General features: G+C 38.9%; 1 protein-coding gene across 6 annotated transcripts; it reads left to right on the top strand.

The window, feature by feature from the left end:
- Positions 1-355: 355 nt before the first annotated feature.
- DDX59 (DEAD-box helicase 59) lies at positions 356-21,633 on the top strand. Of its 6 annotated transcripts, none has more exons than XM_026043849.1 (8): positions 356-531; positions 15,098-15,918; positions 17,664-17,831; positions 18,373-18,462; positions 18,856-19,107; positions 19,964-20,116; positions 20,552-20,680; positions 21,298-21,633. In XM_026043849.1, exons 2-8 carry the CDS (start codon positions 15,109-15,111, stop codon positions 21,559-21,561), a joined length of 1,866 nt encoding a protein of 621 aa, XP_025899634.1. In that variant the 5' UTR covers positions 356-531; positions 15,098-15,108; the 3' UTR covers positions 21,562-21,633. The 6 variants fall into 6 exon arrangements, with proteins under 6 accessions (XP_025899634.1, XP_025899637.1, XP_025899638.1 ...); XM_026043852.1 differs by lacking the exon at positions 356-531 and adding an exon at positions 666-802; XM_026043853.1 differs by lacking the exon at positions 356-531 and adding an exon at positions 14,007-14,106.
- Positions 21,634-22,942: the final 1,309 nt, after the last annotated feature.

Here is a 22,942-nt window from a genome sequence, read left to right as displayed (position 1 = left end):
CGCTGCGGCGCTGCCCGGTGCCCCTCGCCGGCCGCCGCTGCGGCTCCGCGCCCGCCACTGCCGCACTGGACGGGCGAAGGCAGCTGCGCATGCGCCGCCGCCTCCCTCTAACGGCGGCGCGTCACGTGGGCGCCCCCCCCACAAGGGGCATTCTTGACGCGGGGCGGTGCCCGCCCCCGGGCGCGGCCATGAGGTAAAGGGCGGCGGCCCCGGGCGGCCGGGAGGCGTCGTGACGAGCGGGTCCCGTGAGAAATGAGGGTCTCCTGCCTTGCGAAGCGAGCTTTTTAACCTCTCTTCTTGCAGCTGYTGCTCCGGYTTTGAGTGGAGTCTAYATRTACATRTMTATATGTATAAAGCTAGCCCTATGCTCAGCGTAGAAAGAGTGCTTAGAGCTTAGAAAATGGCTTGGGCGATAGGTGTAGTGCTTGGTGACCGCTGTGAGGAGCCGTTGTGGTGGCACGTGCTGCCTGAGCTGCTCTAAACTTCCTTGCTGGGCTCTGTATGTTGGGAGGCCCTAGTCCTGGTCTTCAGGTAACTTTTAGTATGACTTGTAGCTAAACTACCTTTTTTCACAACTGAATCTGGTGGAGAACATGTGGATAGAGCCTTAGCAAGAGGCTATAAAACCCATAAGATTGTTCTATCTCGATTACTATTTCCTTGCACTTAAAGTAGACTTGAAATTGATTTGGGCAGAAGCTTTGTGTTATTTGTCTCTACATGCTTTCAGCACTTTGAATAGGTGGAAATGCAAATTTTCTTTTGAATAAGAGGCCATAACCTGCTTTACAGTTTCCATGAGGTGAGCCTGTAGTTATTAGGAACAGCAACAAAAAAAATAAGTTGCAGAGGCCMCGTTTGAGGGGATGAATCCCTCCCAGAGATGGAGTTCTCGAGCTGTTCCCTGTGCTGCTGGGCCATGGCACACAGCTGGCCACCAAGCCGGGAGCTGCTCGTAGCATGCTTAGTATGACTGAAATTCCTACTTTCTGTCGATCACAAATAGCAATAACTCAAAATCAACATACAGGGTGTGATTGGAGTGAGGAGTCTGCTCAGGAACAATCTGTGCTGAGTTAAATTAAACTTGATTTTTTTTTCTTTTTACCTGTTTTTTCTTCGTGTACGTGGAGATAAGTTCTATCAGATTCTTAGAACGCTTACAGGTAATGTTTTTTACCTTGCTTCTGGGAAACTAGATTATTTTTCCTATGTATATAGCAGCTAAATGGAATTCATAAAAAAAAAAAAAAAGTGTGCCCCAGATTCTCCTTCATTTATTTCTTCTATGACTAAGAGGATGCCTAAAAATTATGTTTACTTACAGGAAATGCTTATGAGAAGTGTAACTATCATTTAGGTATGCAGGCTAAGGTATCCATTTTGAGAGACTGCAGCATCACAAGTATTGTGTAATGAAACTTCCAGGAATAGCTTTTTCTGCAAAAAAAAAAAAAAGAAAAAAAAAAAAGCGGTGTACTCAAAATAAGGAACAAGGAGGTACAAACTATATTTAATGTGCTCCTGGATTTATTATCTCCAACAAACAGATTCATATGAATTTGCAAAGCATCACCACTACCTGTCTGTTATACTRTATCTTTTAGTGATGTTCACTTGAAACAAATAAGATTTTAGCTTGATCTTTCAAAATTCTTCTTCAGTTGTTCTGTGTTGTATGTATATTACTTTATAGGATGCATGTCAACAAAATGTAAAGAATACCATTATGGGCAAGTAGGTATATAGCTACTGCAAAATAATAGTGTGTTTTTTTTTTTTAATGGGTGCCAAGTCATACTTTGTGCTGATGGAGGCTCTTCATGGTCACAAAACAAAACCTGGAGAGGGGAGGTATGTGTGAGGGGGAAAGCTGAGCTGAAGTTAGTACAATAGAAATGCTTTTAACTTGCTCACTTCTCTTAGAAGCTTTTCTTAGGCTAATATGCTTGAGTCAGAAAGAAGACGTGGCTGGAGTTCTCATGCCAGTTCTTCTGCTTTTGCAAACATGCTAAAATGTGATCTTGCGTTTTGTGTGGTCAGACATCAGCAATCAACATAGAAAATAACTAAAAATTGTTCTAACTGCCCAGAGTAGATGAACAGACAAGCCAAATGAGGAGCCATCCCCTTCTGCTCTCCTGCTGTTTATTCATCTTGAAATAATTTAAATAGTGATAGTCCTTTCTGTACATAATCTGTTATAGTGTATGCTTCAAAGTTCATTCAAAGCAGAAAGGCAAAGTATTAAGGATTAAAACAAGCAGCTTCCAGCTTTTTTCATCCTGCCCCAGATTAGAAACCCATTTGACCAGTTTTATTCTCCAATTATCTCATGAAGTCTGATTCTTCATGGTCATGTGTTTAGTCCTTTACACAGTGAGTGTACCAGGGCTGTAGCCAGTGTCAGGCAACAGGAAAGAGCATTACATGGAGCTGTGAATAATGGTGTTGATGACAGTCATTGCTAATAGTCTTTGCCTTAACCTTGGAAGATCAGTGGGACAAGCTCTGAGTAACAATTCTGTACCTTTGTTGATTTTTTTTTTGAGGTTCATGTGAATTCTGAAACGGTTATGTAAAGAGTAGATGCTTTTAGACCAAATTCAGGCTAGTGCTAGATTACTGGGAATGTTTTGGCTGGTTTAATATTTTGAGTGTGTGTGCGTATATATATATATATATAAAAATATATATTCCTCCTGATAAAAGTGAACTAAAATGTTTTAAATTAACAGTACCACTACAATTTTTGTTGTGGCACTAAGTACAACCAGGCTGCATGCCAGTGAACAGGCTGCTAAGCAGGTTACTTGCAAGAGGCAGCCAAACTATTCCCACATCAGTTGAGATTACTCGTGCACTGGAGCAAATCCAGGTTCTCTGGCAGTTTATAGTGACTGTTCTGGCACGTAGTGCTCAGCCTTGACATTGGAGGAAAGCTAGGAGGCATATCATGGAGATTATGTTGTCCTGAATTACTGCAATGAAGTGGCTTGCTTATTTAAGATGATCCCATGTCTTTGCCGTAGCTCTCCAGGAGGCTGCTGCACTCATGATGGGAATGGCAGGGGCCGGTCTCTACACCCTGTGACCTGGATCCTCTGATGCACAGTTTGAAGTGATGCTGTCGGACTGTCAGCATACAGAGCAGTCATTCTACTGCAATCCTTGAGAAACATACTGTTGATTTTAGCAGGCTTTGGATAGGATGTCCAAAGCTGAACAGATAATCCATAAATCATTACGGTATAGTTATTTTTACATACAACCTAGGAGGGTCTTATGAAATTCAATTGTTGTTATACCAGCCTCTTATTCTTACTGTTGCTCTGTTTGTTTTTTAATACTACTTTAAAAGTCATTACAAGCATAAGAGTTGAGAAACTATATTTTTGAATAGCTGTTATTAAATGTGAATGATGATTTGAATTATTAGTCTTATTTGGCTTTGTTAACTGTATGTTTGTATGCAGTTTCTGCAAATTAGGATGTTTTTTAGCACTTAATTTTGGAGGAGATTGTTCTTCCTGTTTCAGGAGGATACAAGCATACAAGGGCAATCTTCTGATATCCTGATTTTTTTTCTGTTCCAAATTCTTCAAATATTTTGTAATCAGAAAGTGCTGAGACCTTTAAAATGGAAGAAAAAGGACCAACTTTACTAAGAAAAAAAGCTTACTAAGTTTAGAGACTCAAAGGGAAAACSAAGCTTTCTGTGGCATTTTATTTGGATGGATTGACCATGATTTATGAGACTTTGCTTTGAGCTATTCTAACTGCATTGGGGATGGAGGAGGGAGCATCTGCATATTGTTCCCCTCAATTGCACAGGAACACCAACCAGGCAAGGATTTGTACCTTTCTTTATTACTTTTTTTTTCCCACATTATTTGTAATATTTCTTCTTTTCTGGTGGCTTTTCTGTCCTGCATCTCTCCTGAGCCCTGAGTACTTATGCTCAGGTGCTCTCAGGTACCTTTTCTTTCCTATGCAATATTGTAATTCCAGGGTTTTGCCCTCCCTGTAATTCCATTGCTATCTGCTGTTGTCTTTATGATAAAATATATYGGTTATAACAGAAGAAACTAGTATTCATCTCTGTAAAGACAACAGCAGATTTTTAAAGTATATGCAATAGATTTTACCTTGTATTCTAGTAAGAGAACCTTTCTTTTCCCAGGAAATCCTAAGCATAACCTTGGGCATATAAACTTTAAAGAACAAAGCYGCACTGCAAGACAAATTTATAGTGGGAAATCTACATTCAAGAAAATGCAGGCCGTTCAAAAATAAAATGCCARCATACCATTGTGATAGTTGTTAGATAATGCTGTATTTGTACTCCATTTCAGAGGAAAATGGGTATGACTTAATTTTCAAATTGTGCATTCAGGTATAATGTTTAAATCATTACTGAGACATTTTTAATTAAGTCTAAATGAGAATGAATACTAAATAGTTCAACTTGTCCTACTGATCTATGCTCCTTTGAGGTGCCTGACTGATTTTTTTTTTCATTCCACTTGTGTAAGTGAAGATCTGAACACTCATAAGCGTTTATTTGTTTCGAGCATACACATGATTTAGTAGTGGGGCATGAATAGACTTCTGTTTCCTGCCTTTTGGCCCTGCTTTCAGTTTCCATTGAAGCTCATGTATGTCTGAATGAGACCAGTAGTAAGCAGGAAAGAAGCAGCAACCTTGTGGTCTCAGTTAATTGCAATAGAGTTATTTTGTGGAAGGGGTGGTAATGCAAYGGATGAGTAGGGGACAGTAAGGTAATAGCATAGAAAACTATCTACTGAAGGGTTTATTTTTTCATGTGTCTTCATTAAAATCTCATCATCTTTTTCTTTCTTTTTCTTCACCAAAATTTAAGTGATTTCTCAGCTTCCCCTAACCCACTGGAAAATTGGATGTTACTGTGGAATTTCTGATGAGAACAGATGTAAATGGCTATTACACCACTTGGAAAGTGATTGTGGAAAGYGTCCATCACAAAGAAACCTTTGTTTTTGTAGGCTTTTATTTGTACATAGTGATTATTGATGTTGTTGGAGATTTTTGGCTATGTATATATGGCCTGAGTTAACTTATATCCAGAGCTTACTTATATCCAGGTTAATTGTAAATTGAAATATTTCACTGCTTTAGACTTGAGCAGTCTGCTGGTTTTTATGGTCCTGCACTTTATTTCAAACAGGAAGAAAACATGATGGTGAATAAGGTAGTAGAGTTGCTTTTTAGTTAAATTCTATTTAAATATTAATTTAATTCATGTCCCTTCTATTAAGGTCAGTAATGATATTTCTCTGTGTGACTAAAACACTCTACACTTTTAGTTATTTTTACTTATCACAGTTATAAAACAGAGTTTATTTGTTAAGGACAGATTTAACTGGTTGTTAAATCAGAACTTAGCCTCAGAAAATTATCCCTGATAAATGGCTCCACTCAGTACCTACTCACAGGCTCTTTCTCAGCTGCCCTGGAACGAGTAGGCTCTCCGCAGCCATATGGTGTTCTTAACCATATGGCACGCACAGCTGTGTTAAAGCATTAGGGCATTATCTCTGCTGTCTCACCTGGGCAAGGGACCAGTGGCAATAGCACTTGTTAGCACATGGCTTGGTAGTGTCTGTTGTAATAACAGATTAACAGCTGTTATTTGTGCTTAGCCAACGTGGTTGAATATAGGTGAAAGGAGGAGACAAGCAGGCTGAAAATGTTTTTTTTTAAGGAGAGTTTTAGCCTTGGCTGTGATGGTTGCTGCGCTGCAGGCTTCTGGTCAGGCCAGACAAAGCACATCTCGGGGTTCCACTTCAGTTTCTCATAATTTCCCAGTTTTATCCTACCAGCTACAGGGCAGGCATTACTGCAGGTAATAAGTTACTAAATTTGTGAAGAAACAGCCCAGGACAAAATGTGCCTGCATGCACCACTTYGGAACATGGGAATCATTATATGAAGCAACAAAAGTAACTGCTGGAGATGCAGCACAAGCAATTTCAGGGATATGCATCTCTTTGTTTCCCCTTGGTCTGGCAAGTCTTTTCTGTGTCGATCTCTTCCCTCCTTTTCTATTTGTTTTCAATAGAAAACAAGCACTTGCCTGATTGGAGGAGGGGGGGGGAAATAGGACAGATTTCACTGCAGTGAATCCTTGTGTTGAAAGAGAACTGGCTTGCCTAGTTGAGCATATAGTTTTCTTTCTGTATGGCAACTGGTGGAATTRGGTGCTTCCAAGGATCTCTGCCAGCTGGTAATAGTGTCTTTCAGGACAGGGAAAAGCAGCAGGTCATGTCAACAGAAGAGARTGTCTTGGGAAGCAAATTAATGGTTCAATTAGTGCATTCGAGGTAGAGAGCCTACTGCCAACTTGTTTTTTTTTTTTTTTTACTGCTAAGGTCTTCTGTTTTGTTTGTGTAATTGGGAATACTATTTGACTTTTTTGAGTAGAGACCTGAAGTAGAGGTGGAATGTTTAACTGTGAAATGATGATTAGAAATGCTGTTTATGTTGTAGCTAGTGAGAGACCAAGATTTCACAGACAGAAATGCGATCARAGTGATGGTCCATTTAAGTGCAGAGTCAGATAATGTTTTAGCTATTGTAGTACAAGACAAGCAGTTAGAAATAAGGTGTCGATTCATTACTTTGCTCTGATTTCATTACCTAAGAGAGTCTAGTTCTATGAAAATATCTTCGCTGCAGCTAGAGAACAGATTTCCTGAGTATCAGCAGAAGATTAATGGCCATCTGCACAGAGATATTCTGTCTGTGCTTCTGCTGGCTCTTTAATCATCGAGGACATGATGSGTCCTAGGGCCAGGACCCTCTTAAAAGCTGACTGTTTTTGTGGCTTCTTGCGGAGCTGGCAGCATCAGTAACACAAAAGTCTTGTCACTGCCTTGCATTTTTGCTCTGAGTTCCACTGGTCTGGTAGGAGGACTTTGTTCCTCTTTGTCTCTTGCTGGTGAGCAGGATTTTTCTTCTCTGTTCAGGCTGTATGATGCAGTAGTGTTTTCCAGTATTTAAATCAGTTTGTCAAGGATGGCTGATCCTCTGTAGCTTCAGTTCCCTCTGAAGCTGAACAGTTGAACCTGAATCTGGGAGCTAAGACTGAGAATTGGAAAGCTGTGACTTGGACCTGGAGGAGCCAGGAGCCCTTCACCTGCAGAATGGTGGAGCATGATGTCTCTAGTCTTTTTCCTAATGTTTTCCAGCATGTTTATCTGAATGTATATTATCTCAGAGTATCTGTTTTCATGGGATCACTTAGTATTAATCTGTAATTAACTGTGAAGTAGGTAGAAAGATTCTGAGTAACAATGTGTTCTAGRCCAACTTCCTCTAAGAAACAAACAAACAAGTTAGTCAAAATGATCAGAAACATCTCTGGTAGTCTGTCTCATGGTATTCTCTAGCCCTGTTCTTTCAAGTATTTCCTTTGAAATTATCTCTCTGGATAGATTGATCTCGTGATTGTCAGTTTTRAATTGCTTGCCAAATTGTTTCTACCTCTTAGGTGTAAGCCTCACCACCACCTTTTCACTGCTCAGCCGACTGTCATAGCCTTCGTGTTCTCTGGTTCCTGGCAATTGCTTGAATGAATATTGCCTTAGCTTGAATTCCAACCCTCGTTTCTATATGCCTTACGAGTTGCCACAGGAAGCAAGATTGCTTAGGCCAGAAACTTCACAAAATTASCACCTCAAAGCCTTGAATAATTCAAGAAATATGGAAACTCTAAACATACATTTTGTAAGACTTAAAAATTTTTTCACAGTCTTGTACCTAAGTCAGTTGAGTTAWACTATAAATTAGCACAGATATAATTCACTGAATTGTTTAGCATATAGGATCCTATGAGTAGTGTTTAAAGCTTTTCTTCAAGAAAAAATACAACAGTGGATTTTTGGTTATATAGCACAGAAGTCTCACACTGTAATACTTGATTTATTTAATACCCAAGGGATCAGAAAACATAATGATCTGGAGTACAAAATTGCTAATCAGTGGTGTTTTTTCCCCAGTGTAAGCACTAAAAACTTATGAAGTGGTAAATTCTTTATATTTTTAGTATAGATTTAATTTTTTCTCCAATCTATAAGCATATTTATAACTTCTAATTTGAATTCTTTTGAATCAGACATTATTATGCTGGTTTGGATTTTTTTAGCCAAGTTCTAAATCCTAGAAAAATAAGGTTTGAAGGGCAAGTTTTTGGCAGATCTCGGTTAGAACAGTTCAAACAAAACTGTTTAACAAGGAGGCATTCATTATTTCTGTCTGTTACTCTTATTATGGAGTCACCAATTGTAAAGAAACTGGTGTTAGAAAGGATTCTTAAATCTTTCTAATAGAAAGCATAGGGAGCAGTCAGTCAAGAGTGGTAGTGAGAAATATGTTGCATTTTTGAGATGCTTTATTTTTTTAATAGTAACTGTGCCATTAGCTGAGCCAATGCATTGCTTGCAAGTTGTCACAGTAAACTAAAAACTAAGCTTTGGAAACTGCCTCAAGTTCAGGAGGACAAATATGTTATTTTAAACTCAAAAGTCTGAGGTCCCCACGCATATGTTACACTGCAGACCAGCAACTGTCTGATTAGAATCTTTAACAGCTAATTGAGAAATACTATAAATGGATCACAGCAGCAAAAGACTCGAGAGTAAAAGGATTTATGTTTTCCAASTAAGCCATAGGTATGCAGAATGGTCATCATAAATGACTGAATCATTGGTGGGGGAGAAATATCCACARGGTATTTTTTTGTTATATTAAACTAAATCTGCATTGAATAGTCCATTTAAAAAAAAAAAAAAGTGTGATGTTAGCATAACTTAAAATCATAGGACTGTTGCCAACAGTCACAGAGCAGTGGTGAAGGCTACCGTAGAGGAAGCTTTTGAGACTTGAATCGTGGAGCTTTCTGTTTCCAGACAGTGCAGAGGCAGCTGGCAGTCACTCAGAACTGAGCATATCCTGAATTTGCCTTTTACTCTGGTAGCAATGTGTTAGTTTTTTGTTTGTTAGGTTTTTCTCCTTTTATAGCTTTTCAATTTCCTGTAATTTTTACATGTGGGAATCAACCAGGGCCATTTCAGGCTTTGTACAGAGGCAGAACAGGGAACAAATATAACGAAGAGGAGTATGAAGGTTAAACCCAGTGATTAACATTGGCACAGACTTTAACACTAAAGACTTACAAAAAGTGCAGTTTATACCAGCTGGCACAGGTGTTTCCCCGACCATTTTAAATGCAGTGGTTTCTGCTTCTATGCTAGCAATACTGGTCAGCTATTTAGAAGTGCAGAGGAAAATTTACTATCGTGTTTTTCAAAAGGCTGATAATGAATCCTTCCTTCAGTCTGTCATGCTAATAAACCATGTCTCTATGCTGCTTCCATCTGTCCCGTTGTAACTGCAATATATCAGAGTGTAAACTGTTAGCTTACCATATTCACTGATTAATTAAAGGTCTTCAGCTCCTAGAAAGTGATATGACTGACTGGAAAGAGTCATTGAGAAGGAAGGTGGTAAAATACATACCTAATAGTGGTCATCTGGTGAGCTCGAAGTTGATTGATTCCTGCTGTCTCTTGTGTTTTTTTCTCTTCTTAGCTCTTTCCAATCCTTTTCTTTGGGATCTAGAGAGTGGAGGGAGCTTAAACTACTTAATTATCCATATAATCATTTTACCAAACACTCCTACTGCTTTTCCATTTCCTGCCCCTTCTGGATGTATTTTTGGGAATGGAATAGCACCTATTTACTCAAATGTGACGGCTACATCTCAAGTTATCCTTCCCCATGCATGTCTTAAGCAAGTGAAAGAAGGTAAACAGGTAGTTTACCTGTTCTGGACYGGGTCTGGTTTATAGCTTACTGAAATCATTGGAAAGGCTGTATTTTCTTTGTAATCTTTTGGTCAGATCCTTGTTCTGTAACTCTTAAAGACCTAACAAATATTTTGTAAGGTGATTGAAATAGTTCCCTTACTCCAAAATCAATCTCTCCTAATTGAAAAATCTACTTTGAGTTGTGGATTTGGAAATTATTAGCTGTGGTTTTTACAGCTGCACTAAGGCTATGGTCATATTAAATCGGGGAATCCATTGATTTTCAAAGTAGATATTCTACAAGGTGTTTGAGCCTATAATCACATTCTTTCATTTTCTTCATTTCTTCTAGCATGATTTGTCCTCTACAGTTATTTGCCTATGGACTAGTTTCACTTATGCCAGGTGCCAAGGCTTGCAGTTCAGCACTTTTCTGTGCTTTTTCTTTTTTATTGAATTTAGTAATATGCCTTTAAATACTCATATTTACTTTTTCTTTAATCCCATTTTAATGACATTTATGTGGAGAAAAAGGAAAAAAATGGACTTCAGAATAAATTATGCTGCATGCAATATCTCTACTAACCCAAGATATGAGCATTAGCACAACTGACTAGTTCGTGGTTAGAATTTTAGCATTAGCCACCATTACTTGTKTTGAAATTATCTGTGTTGTTCCTGTAGACTTCCTTTGAAGCTGCAATTTGGAGATCTGTGGAGTCACTGACTTGCTGAGTCATCCATTCAAAGAACTATTCATTACATGTGTTTTGGTTGCTGTTGACTACCTACCTACAAGTCTGCAGAGCGAGTCCAAATTCCTGAAATGTGACAAACAGATTTTGTTTGATAGCACTGAGCGAAGCAGGCAGAGAGACCAAAATTCAGCCCAGTCCAGGGGGCCCTAATCAAGCAGATAGGCTCTGATTTCTGTGTCTTATGAATTCCTGCCCCGTTTCTTCCTGACTTGTGGCAGCAAAACCATGTTGCTGCATTTGGCAGCGTTGCAAGTAGGGCAGTGGTGTCAAAGCAGAGCGGGACCTTTGCGCTTGCTGCCAGGTTTGGGCCAGCAGGGCGGGAGGAGATCTTCCTCCTCCCCTAATCATTCCTACACTCTCCCAGCATGGATTTTTCACTGACATCATCTTAAAATCAACACCACACATAAATAGGATTTCAAAACTTCAGGGAATGATCTTTACTTTCTAAGTGACATAATTGTTAATTTCCTTCTCTTCATCCATTATTATATGAATATCCAACATTAAGGCACAGGGACACCTTAATTTAGAATGATGATAAATAGGATATATATTTGAGATATTTAATATAATGAATAGTTTAAAACAAAACCGAAACTCCTCCTCTTGATGAGATACCACCTACCCTTGAGGCACACTTTTATTTTGGATTTTTCAGTACTGATGCTGACCACTTGAGGGAGTAACATGTTAGGCTCTATGGGGGCTCTGACCTGAGATCATTCTCAGCACTTTTACCTAGATAGAGACCTTGCCCTCATGAAATCTGAATTTTCCAGATTTTTTTGCTCCTGTAATATACCAGAGAATTTTWAAATTCTTTTACAGGGTCCCCTGGTAGTGTAGAGAGCTGGTGCATGGGCCACAGTTGGACAGCTCTTGGAAATTCAGACAGCTCTTGGAAATGCCCATGATACCATCTCTGAGTTAGTATGCGGAGCACTTGTTTCTTCCAAATTTAGTGTACCCAGGAAGGGAAGGGGGTTTGATCTTCTGCTTTAATCCAGTCTTGTTTTACTGAATTATTTATTGTTTACAAGTGATGAGGAGAGTTTGTTTGCATTTCTGAAGAGTAGCTGTGGGATGTTATAATCTCTAGGGCAACGTACCTGTTTTCAAATTGAGGGCAGAAATCCAAGATGCGAAGTGTGTTTTTTTTTTAATGAAGGAAATAATGAGAGAATACAGTATTTTTTCATTTTTTCATATTAATGATCTGTACTGAATGTTTGGGTTTTTTGCTATGTATTTTGACTTTTCATCTATATAACTTCMTCTTAATATATGTACTTCTTCCCCTTAATTACTATTTGAAATAATTAATCTGTTGATAAATTTACCAATTACTCTGATGTATTTTGCCTTTCTATAAAAGCTCAGGAAAGCAAMTGAAGGAGGATGTGCCCTTTATCCCAAGTGGGGGGAAATAAAAGTAATTAAATAATCTGCTCACAAAGCAAGTACCTATTTTGGGAGTCTTAGATGCATTGACATGCTTACRTGGCCTCTCCATGTAAATAAAGGATAGTACATTACACTGTGCGGAAAYTTGCACTGCCTTTTAGTCACAATTATATTTCACTACAGATAAGGTCAAAGCAATGTCTGAAATAGTCCATCATGTTAATTGTTTGCATTACACCTCATGCATCTGTTCTGTATTACGCGTATATTTAGTGATACAGTGATGGCGATCAAGTGTGTGCCTTGCATATCCCTGTGCAATGGTGGTAAGTMTGAAACTTGTTCTTTTCCCTCTGTCTTCTAGGAGCATCAGTGACAGATCATGTCAGCTTGAGCTTATCTATGGAACGAGGATTTCAATCCCCAGAATTTTGTACAACATCTGTGTAGAACACGAATGTTGTCAAGGATGTGTTTTCCTGGGTTTCCCCATTCTTGTTTTTATATGCTTTTGATTGTAATGCTAACAATATGATGGACCATTGTACTCTCTTGTGTTGTTTTTAAATTATTTATTATTTTGTCTCCAGCAATTCCTTGATCTAAGCTTTATTCTATATGAAATGTACAAAAGAGTAAAATAGCAGGATCACAGCCTTAAGCTTCAGGCCAGAACTCAGTCTCTTTAGGAATCTGCCTGAAAAATCCCATGGGATGTGGCTCACTATCTTACAGCAAGGAGTTTCCTTCATGAGGAAATACCTTATTTTTATCTGCTTTTGAACCCTACTCCTAGTTATTTTGCTGGAAGAGAGAATTAGTATCTGTCCACCCTTTATGAGCCACTCGGGGTTCACTATATTTAGTATAGCTGTTCCTCAGTCATRTGTTCCTTTCAGATTGTTAGTTTACAGTTATTTCTTACATGAAAGCTATTTCTTAGTGTGAATACCCATAGAATTCTTTCCTCCCTCCTCTTCCCYCTTTTTCTTCTCCATTATCTACTATAGTGTTTTTGAGATGTAGGATGAGGGCTGGGGGAAACAAGAACCATGAAGAGTTGGCCCTTGTGTTTATTATATGAGATAATGTATCACTTTGCTCCCCTAAAGCATGAAGTCTTGCAGAATTAGCTGTCTCCTTGGCTGTGAGAGCTCTTCCTTACTGAGGACCCAGCCTTTCTTTCCTTTATTCACATCAATGATTCATCTGCTTGAGACCATTTCCTCTTACCCTGTATGTTTAGTGTCCCTAGAAACCTAACTTGTTGAGGAAAGTGTTGAAAACCCTTTGGAAGTCTCAATGGACAGTGACATGTCTCACATCTACAGGAGTGCCCAACTTTTCTGCTAATGGAAATTTTGTTAGGTATTAACAGTTGTCTTTGAGCAGCTTTTAATGGTTTGCTAAATAATTCATGAAATGCTAAGAGAGGAAAGCTGCCATTTTTGACTGTTAATGTCATCCTGCACACTGGTGGCTACTTTGTTTTCTTGGCAATCTTTAACCCGCTTGAATGAGTGACCTTCTGTCGTCACTGCTGTGCTGGGTTCATCCACCRAAGGATCGGTAAACATTAAAGAAAGTTAATAGTGTGCATTACAGGCAACAGCATAGTGTGTTTTGTGTTCGGAGAATGTCACTTTGCATTATGTCTGTGATGTAAAGGTGATGATATAAAATGCAACATAATTTGTACACCTGTGAAAGGATGATTAAAAAGAGAGAAGATCAAGTGCCKAACTAGTGGGTGGTCATTACTAATAAATTCTTCTCTATTTTCAGCTGTTTGAAGTAGAAAATAGCTTTAGACAAATGTGCCTGTCCCAGACACCAGGTATTAGCAAAATACCGTTAGTAGCAAATTATAGGGAAATGGCTATGTCTTTGACTTGGGCGCTTTATGGAATATCAAGTACCTCGTGTCGTACTAAATAGTGTTGAAGTATTAGTTTCTTATGGAGCAAATGGAATTTTGAATTGCAGGAAGTGACCTCCTAAGAACGGAAGTAAGCAAAGGAAACGAGCCTATGGCAGAAAACGAGGGAGGGGAGAGGAGGAAAGAAGCTCTGGACAAGCYAAAGCGGAAAAAGGTGGAGATTTCGGCGGCGACCCGCAAGGAGGGGCGGCTGAGAGGGGCAGGCACCGCCGCTGCTCTCCGCGCCGGGCGGCCGCCATTTTGTGCGGGGCGGCGCGGGGCGGTGCCCGTCCCCCGCGGCGCGGGGGCGGGGGGAGGAAATGGCGGCGGGGGCGGGWGTCGCCGAAATCGTTAGGCCCAAAGGGGAGGCGGTGAAAGGCGGGGTGCGGGCAAACGGCCCCCGCCGGCCTCTGGCTACTCTCTGCTTCGTGTGGGGCTCCTGCCGCCCCTCTTCGTGAAGCGCTGTGAGTTGCGCAGCCGGGAAAATAATCCCTCTTAAACGCGAAGTGGGGTTGTGCAGTTATAGAAAAGCGAGGTAAACAGAAATTTACAGATTGCTACGCACAGTGGGGTTAATTCGGGGAGGGGGGGAAGAAAAAACCTTTATTTTGCATGCGTTGGGCACAGATTATGTCGTACTGAAAGAACCGTGCACTGAGAGATCTGTGGGGACACTTGGCATGGCAGAGGTGACGACCGAAGGGTTTGGGATTTGGGCTGTAAGGTTATTTGTGCACCTGCGTGCTGCGCCCTCCTGTTAAAGCACAGCTTGGCATCCTAACCTGAACATGTAGGTCCTTCAGGTTTTGCCTCTCTATATATATTCTAGATAAATTCTCCAAGGATTTAACTGTGACTCTCAAAATGGAAATATGTTTTTTTATATATCTATATATATATGTATATACACACACACAGAGCTAGTGAAAATTTAGTGAACTTGATATGCAACTGCAAATGCCAATTATCAAGAATTAGGTATAGGTGGATCTGTGTTATTCAATGCCGTAGACCGTTACTAGATAGTGTCAGAAATAAAGATTTGAAAATGTATTTTCCTGATTTTTTTTTWAAAAAWTTATTTTAATTGTGTCTTTGTGTGCATGTGGTACATAAATATTTCATGTTGATAGTCGTTTCAAAGAGTGATAATGTTTTCTTTCTAGTGTGCAGAAGCATGTTTTTACCGCGATCTCTTAAAGTGAAGAGGAGTGGTGATGAGGACAAGAGCACACCTAAGAAAAACAAATTGTCTTTGGGAGAATCTTCCTTAGAGGAGACAGCAGAGGTTCAAGAGACCCAAGACTTTAACTCRGTTGCAAAAGAAACTTCTGCTTCAGGATGCAGTTTGTCTGAAGTTATACAAGAGTGCAGGGAGCCTGTAGCTATTCCAGATCTTGGGATTGCTGATACATCTTCAGGAAAGGACAGCCAAGTTGGTGATGAAGGGAGCTCTTTGGAAGAACCTGTGAAATCCTACAGCAAATCTCAGCGCTGGCCAGCGCCCGGGGAACCTGTATGTGTTGTCTGTGGTCGTTAYGGAGAGTACATCTGTGATGAGACGGACCAAGATGTGTGTAGCTTGGAGTGCAAAGCCAAGCACCTTTTACAAGCTCCAGAAAAGGAAAAGCTAAAATCTAACCAACTCACGGAAGCAGAAAATGACCTCGATACAACTTATTCCTATAAAGAACACTCCTTCATTTTAAGTTTGCAAGATGAGCAGATCAGAAACCTTAAATTGCAATTAGGTATTGTTGTCCTAGGCCAGCAGGTGCCGAGACCCATCATTGAGTTTGAACACTGTGGTTTTCCTGAAACTTTAAACCGTAATTTAAAGAATTCTGGCTATGAAGTTCCAACTCCCATCCAAATGCAAATGATTCCCGTAGGACTATTGGGAAATGATATTTTGGCTAGTGCAGACACCGGCTCAGGAAAAACAGCGGCCTTCCTTCTACCAGTTATTACGAAAGTTTTAAAGGAGGTAATCCAATTTTGCTTCTTTTTGGAAAGTGGCTTCTCTGTGTAACTGGGAACATAATGGGAGTGCTTTCCATTGGCTTGTTTTATTTTGACTGATGTGCRTTGTTGCTTTTGAGGGGATTACTGATTGACTTTGAATGTTTTGTCACTATGTGCTCAAGTATCTCCATCAACATTTCTTAACAAGTAGAGACTGCCAATCAGGCAAAAAATCTACCAGGGTTTATTTACTTTAAGTGACTTAAAATAGAAAGTGAAAATAATTCCTGGCATTCTGTGTCAGCTGCAGCCGTCTCCTGAGGTATCAGATGGCTGAGGCTTTTGACATTTGCATGATTTCACAGAATGTCTAATGTTGGCATCTCTTCAGTTGACCACTAGGTAATTAGAGAAATGCAGCAATATATTTATGAGTACCTTATGAGAATAATTTCTCAAATGTGGTAATTAACACAGATTACCACAGTCTCAAAGGGGGGAATTAATTAAGAACATTTGTGCTTCAGAAAGTTATAAGTCTATAATGAGGAAGTAATTGCAAATAGCATTGGGTACCATGTGTTTGATTTGGTATTGCTTTAGTATTTTTATTCAGAAGACTAAGAATATCTTTTGAAATTTCTTGATCTGATTCTAAGTGATCTTCTGGATTGTTTAGATACTTTTACATGCATATATATATATATACTTCAAAAGATTTATTTAAACATTATTTAATTAACTCTTTTAATCTTCAGAGTGCTATAGCATCAGTTTAAGTTTTTATTTAAGAATGAGATCATYGTGAGACTGCACAAGACTGGTTGTGCACTTACAATAATGTGCAAAATTATCTCCTCAATGAATAGCACTGCACCTTAATTTCTCTGCTCCACTTTTCATCTTCAGAGTGCTTTACAAGTTAACGTATATTTCAATAAGAAAGTATTTTTGTTTTTGACTAAAATATTTTTCATTTTAACTTAGAAGGGAGGATTAATGAGGAATCTGGTGACGAGATAATATTTGACAGTTCTTGGCTTCCCATGCCTTATATATCCCTTATATACCTTTTTGTGCTTGTAAGCTATGCTGAACTCTGTCTAGTTAAAAACAGCTGGAAAAAGCCCATTTTGAGACAGTGTTTAGCTATGGACCGCCTGTGATGATGCAGTGTCAAAGGAACAACTTCCTACTGTTGGTCATTTGTAAATATTCTAGGCGAAGAATAGAAACAAACAGCTTCTGCCCAGAGAGCTATTTAGTAAAATTGTGATGGTATTATTAATATATGGGAGATCTTTGTTTATTTGGTGAGCAGGGTGTTTTAAGCAATTGATGATCAGTAATGGCAAAATAATGCGTCTCAGAGCATGCCTATTCTGCTATTTTTCTGCTTTAGCTTGTGTTCTTTTTACTTTGTTACTAAATGTTAACTRTGTTTGGGAAACTGTATTAATTGTTTGGGAAACTGACAATTGACAATGTTCATGCTTAATTCAAGGTGGTATGTGAGACAATAAAGGGAAATAGGCTATGCTCTTAATATCCAGACTTACAAAATTTTGTATGGTTTCTAGAGATTTGATTAGCATCCTGTGTCTTGACTTTCTGTGAAATTATTATGAGTTACTGTTGTAAAATCAGTGCAATAACTAAGAGGAAGAAAGTGATCTTAACATGTTGGGGGATTTAATCTTGAAAGATTTTTACCTAAATAATAACACAATTCTGCGTTCAACTTTCTTTATTCTGTTTGTTTTGTAGACAGAAACCCCYTCTGCACTTATTTTAGCACCAACAAGAGAATTAGCAATTCAGATAGAGAGACAAGCTAAAGAACTGATGGCTGGTTTACCAAATATGAGAACCGTCCTCCTGGTAGGAGGATTACCCCTGCCGCCACAGCTTCATCGTCTCAAGCAAAGTGTGAAGGTAAGGACGAAAGCAGGGAAAGGTCCTATGTTTTAATGACATTCACGAAGAAGAAAAATGTTACWTTTGACCTGTACGGATCTAAAACGTGTGGATTTGTTTTTAGCTTATTCTAAACTATCRGAAAGAATTGTCAGCTGTTGAGAAATGTACAGTTTTTGTTTAATGTTTGACTTCTGCTTATACATAAAATAGTTCTGTTTTTGAAAGGATTTATTTTCATGCATAATACTACTGCTGTCAGAGAGTGAAATAATACCATTTTATTAAATAAGAAATAGTAAACTACAATCCTTTCCTTAAAAAAAAATAAATATGAATTACATTGCTGGAACTTAAAAATTTCCATTAGGGCACTGTAAAGTCCGTTGCTTCTTGAAGCTCCATAATGTGTTAAGTTACCAGTAGAGGTTTCAAGACTCGAACATAAATCATGTCACTGATTCTTGCCCTTCCCATGGATGTGTGACCTATTTTTTTTCTAGGATAATCATCTTTTCTTTCATTAAATTTTTGATGCCTTTTATTTTTGTTGTCTTAGGTTATAATAGCAACACCTGGAAGACTTCTAGAGATTTTAAAGCAAAGTTCTATTCAACTCCATGGCATAAAAATTGTAGTAGTGGATGAAGTAAGTTTTTTAGTTWTTGGGGCTGTTATTTAGTTATTGTCTGTAAAGAGGTTATTGAAGACCCAGTGTGGGTGCCTAGTTAAACTATGTACGTTATAAATATGAAATACACTTCTTAAAAGAAAAAAATCAATTTCTAGCGCTATGTGGAATGTCTTTGAACCATGCATGCACTACTGGCTATAAAAGACTTGTGCACCAGACAGCCAGRGGAATACAGACTGGAGTGAAGCACTTGATTTTTATTTCTCACTAGACTTTAATTCTAAAAATATTATTCCGTTTTGGATAATTGCATGCTAATTATGAACTCGCATACGACCCGTTATGTTTAAGTTGCAGATACTACTGTCTATTGAAAAATCTGATACAGATCCCCTGTGTTTTACTCAGGTGGATACCATGTTAAAAATGGGTTTCCAGCAGCAAGTGCTGGATATTTTGGAAAATATTTCTCATGGTCATCAAACCATCCTGGTGTCAGCCACAATTCCAGTGGGCATTGAACAGCTGGCAAATCAGCTTTTGCACAATTTTGTAAGAATAACAATTGGAGACAAGAATCTGCCATGTTCTAACGTTCGCCAAATTATCTTATGGGTGGAAGAACCATCTAAAAAGAAAAAATTATTTGAAATACTAAATGTAAGTATAATATTTTTCTCATACAAATTTGTGTCTTTACACACCTGTGTCACAGTGTCGGCTTCTCATCTTTGATTCTAATCTGTACATAATGAAAAGGTGGAATGAGGTTAAGCACACAACTGCACTAACTGTTTCAGTAGTTCTTAACAGAAGAGCTTCARTGGCAGTTTTAGGGATTTTTCCACTGCTATTCTTCACACCATCTTTTGGGCAGCAGCAAACTGGATCCCTCAATGGCCCTAGTTAAAAATGACTTGATTTTTTTTGGGTGGTTTACTATGTGGTACCTCAGTGAATTGTACTGGCATATCTGTGAACTGGAGAGGCATACAGATTTCTTAAGCAGTTACAGYTCCTTTTTGGTCTGGAAGTGGTTTGTCAAAGTCAAGAAAGAAATTAGAAAGAAAGCRAATAGTTCTTTGTAATTTTCTTGTGAATGTTTATCAGTAATGAATGAATTTAATCCCTTGTGTATTTTTATGAGAATTTGGACAGGATGGTGATCTTGGCTGGGAAATAGTCAGCTTTAGCTTTTAAGTTTAGCTCAACCTCAGAACTTACAGAAAGCCAACATTGTCATGTAACCTTTAAAGAAACTTTTAGTTGAAAAATTGTGTAAGGAGATGAAAGGATTCTTAAGAATCAGAACCCATATTTGTGTTCTTTTATGTGCAGATTTGTTTAGTTTTAGTGCTGATATCGTCTTTCTAGCCTGGAATTTAAGAATGTTTATTCATCTAAATGTGATGTTAATACTACAGAGATGGTGAGCAACAGAAATTGAATCCAAGTTGCTGCTGATGAGCAATTGACTGTTGTAGTACCTTTTTATCTAAACTGTTTAATTATACAGGATAAGAAACTCTTCAAGCCTCCGGTGTTGGTGTTTGTGGACTGCAAACTAGGAGCAGACTTGCTGAGTGATGCTGTTCACAAGATTACAGGACTGCAGTGTGTATCCATGCACTCTGAAAAATCTCAAGTGGAAAGAACAGAAATATTACAGGTTTGTGCCTCCCGGAGTTGCATGGTTTTAATAGATTTTTAAATGGCTAATTTTATTTTTTAAAGATGATTTAGTTTGAGTCAAGTTATAGCTTCCTATCATCTCTATAATAATTGAGAATGATACTTCAAAACTTCTTCAACTGCAGTTCTTGTTTTCATTGGTTTGTTGTTCTTGGCAAGTGATTTGTAGTATATTTGCCTCTCTGTTGCATTCGTTGCGTTCCTGTAGTAATGCCTGGAGTGTGAGGGCAGAGGCAAGCAAAACTTGCCTCTAGGTAATAATTCTATTCTAAATGTAGGTAAACACTGGGGACTATTTCTTAAATTATTTGCTTTGGATTAGGAATTTAACCACCTCTAATGTGCTTGGAAATGTTCAAAGTACAAATAAGGAAAAATATATGAGAAGTAATTTTTTTTCCTTCTTGGGCAGGGATTACTTCAAAAGAAGTATGAAGTTATAGTAAGTACTGGAGTCCTGGGACGAGGACTTGACCTTGTCAATGTGAAACTGGTAGTAAATTTTGATATGCCTTCCAGTATGGATGAATATGTACATCAGGTAAGAAGAAAAAAAAAATAGTTGCATGAATTATTTACCAACACTTTCTTTTATGATGCATATGGAAATGTACCACTTTGAACTATGGAAGTTTAAATCAAAATATATAAATGTAAAGACAGTTTGTACAGCAGATTGTTCTCCATTGTTYTCTGCTTTGTCCTCTCTTACAGCACAAAGATATGTAGAAAGCAAGATTTGCCCTATTTTTATTTTCTGTGGGGGGAAAAAGGGCAAATTTCTCTCTGCTGCAGTTGGTCTACCGTAGATAGATGGTTACATATGGCATTGCTCTACTAGCTGTTAAAGTGTTATTTGGATTAGATTTGCTTTCAGCATTCAACTTGACTGCCTGTAGGTTTTATCAGGCATCTTGGTATCAGTTGTGCCAARTACAAGTGTTAACTTCAGATGCATTTGAACCAAAACTTCAAATCTGCATATTAGGAATTCAGGATTTTTTCAAAACTTTGTGCTTAGGAGATGGGGTACAGAGATTTGGTCTTGTCATTTATAACAGTTGTTGAATGCCTAGATCTATTTTATAACAGAAAATTAACTACAAGGAGACTTGAAGGAATTTCACTTTTATTAATAACAGAAACTATTTTTTTCAGGTTGGAAGAGCAGGGAGATTRGGTCACAGTGGAACTGCAATTACTTTTATCAACAACAACAGCAAGAAGCTCTTTTGGGATGTTGTGAAGAGAGTGAAACCAACAGGCACCATTCTTCCTCCCCAGCTGCTGAATTCCCCTTATCTTCATGACCAAAAGAGAAGGGAACAACAGAGACTTAAACAGTTACATAATAGCCTTGTAACAGGAGACAACCTTATGGACATTATTAGAAAACATGACAAAAGTAGTTCTCAGAGGTAGTAAAGGTGCCTTTATAGCTATCATAGGTAATTATAATTAAAACTTTGTTAGAAAATAAACATGGAACTATGGTGTTGTGTATTTCCTTTTTTTTTTGTGAAGAGACTTACATCTACAGATTTTTCAAGAGTCTTCTTGTTTCCCCTCTTTATTTTGAAATACTAATGTTTTACGTTTGAGGTAAAGTAGTCCACGCTTTTTTTTTTTWATAAATAGTGTTGTGCCTTGCTTGCAACACAAATAGAGAGGATTTTTTAAACATTTTATTTCTGAATGACCATTTCATTCCAGTGGATGACAGAGTGACTTTGGTATATTAAAAAGAAATAAATAAACCTTAGTGTGTGTATATATATGGAAAAAAAAGTTTAGTAGCTGATTTTTTTTCCGTAGAGGTTAAAAAATAGTATGCAATGTTGCTATTAATTTACACATGACACAAGAGGGGGGAAGACCTCAAGTTTTTTCTTGGACTATTTTTCCCATGCTTTGTCCTTTGTCTCCCTCTGCYGACTTTTTTCAAACTTTTATTTCCATGTTCTTGTTTAAGAAATCAGTGTGTGCGCAGGGCACACAGGGGCCCTCGTGGGCACGTGGGCTGCTGTCACAGACCAGTGAAGGTCGGAAGGGCCCTCTAGAGACCAGTAGGGACAACACCYAGAGCATGGGGCATAGGTCACAGCCAGGTGGGTTTTGAACATCTCCAAAGGAGACTCCAAACCCTCCCTCACGTTCTTCACATTCAAGTTGTTCGCATGGAGATGGAACTGCCTGTGTTGCAGCATATACCACCCATTACACCCTGTCCTGCTCCTGGCCCCTGTCACTGAAAAKATTTTGGCCCCATCCTCTTTACATTCTGCCATCAGGTATTGGTAAATATTGTTCAGATCTTCTCCAGGCTGAACAGGCCCAGCTCACTTAGTCTTTGCTCATAACATAGCTGCTCCAGTCCTGTCACTATTTCTGTTGCTCCCCTATGGATCCTCTCCAGATGCCTCTTACACGTCGGAGCCCAGGACTGCACCTGATGCTCCAGGTGGGGCCCACCAGAGCCAACTAGAGGGGCAGGATCCCCTCGCTCGCCCTGCTGGCAATATCCTCCTCATGCAGCCAGGACCTCATCGGCCTTCTTGGCCACAGGAGCACGTTGTTGCCTCGTGATTAACTTGCTGTCAAGCAGGACTCCCAAACCCCTCTCTGTGGAGCTACCTTCCAGCAGGTCAACCCCTAATCTGTACTTTCGGTCTCCAGCAATTGACAGTCTTTCCCAGCCTGACATGCTCTAACGTTTAAACGCTATTAAATCTGTGTTTTTCCCCGCTACGACGCAGCGGCCGCGCGTATCCCCCGCCCCGCACCCCAGCGAYACCCGCCTCAG

Source organism: Nothoprocta perdicaria, unplaced genomic scaffold (genome assembly GCF_003342845.1).
Source record: "Nothoprocta perdicaria isolate Ctin4 unplaced genomic scaffold, notPer1 scaffold_34, whole genome shotgun sequence".
Classification (NCBI taxonomy): Eukaryota; Metazoa; Chordata; class Aves; order Tinamiformes; family Tinamidae; genus Nothoprocta; species Nothoprocta perdicaria.
The sequence above is the reverse complement of the archived record's forward strand: the minus strand, read 5'-3'. Positions and strand labels throughout refer to the sequence as shown.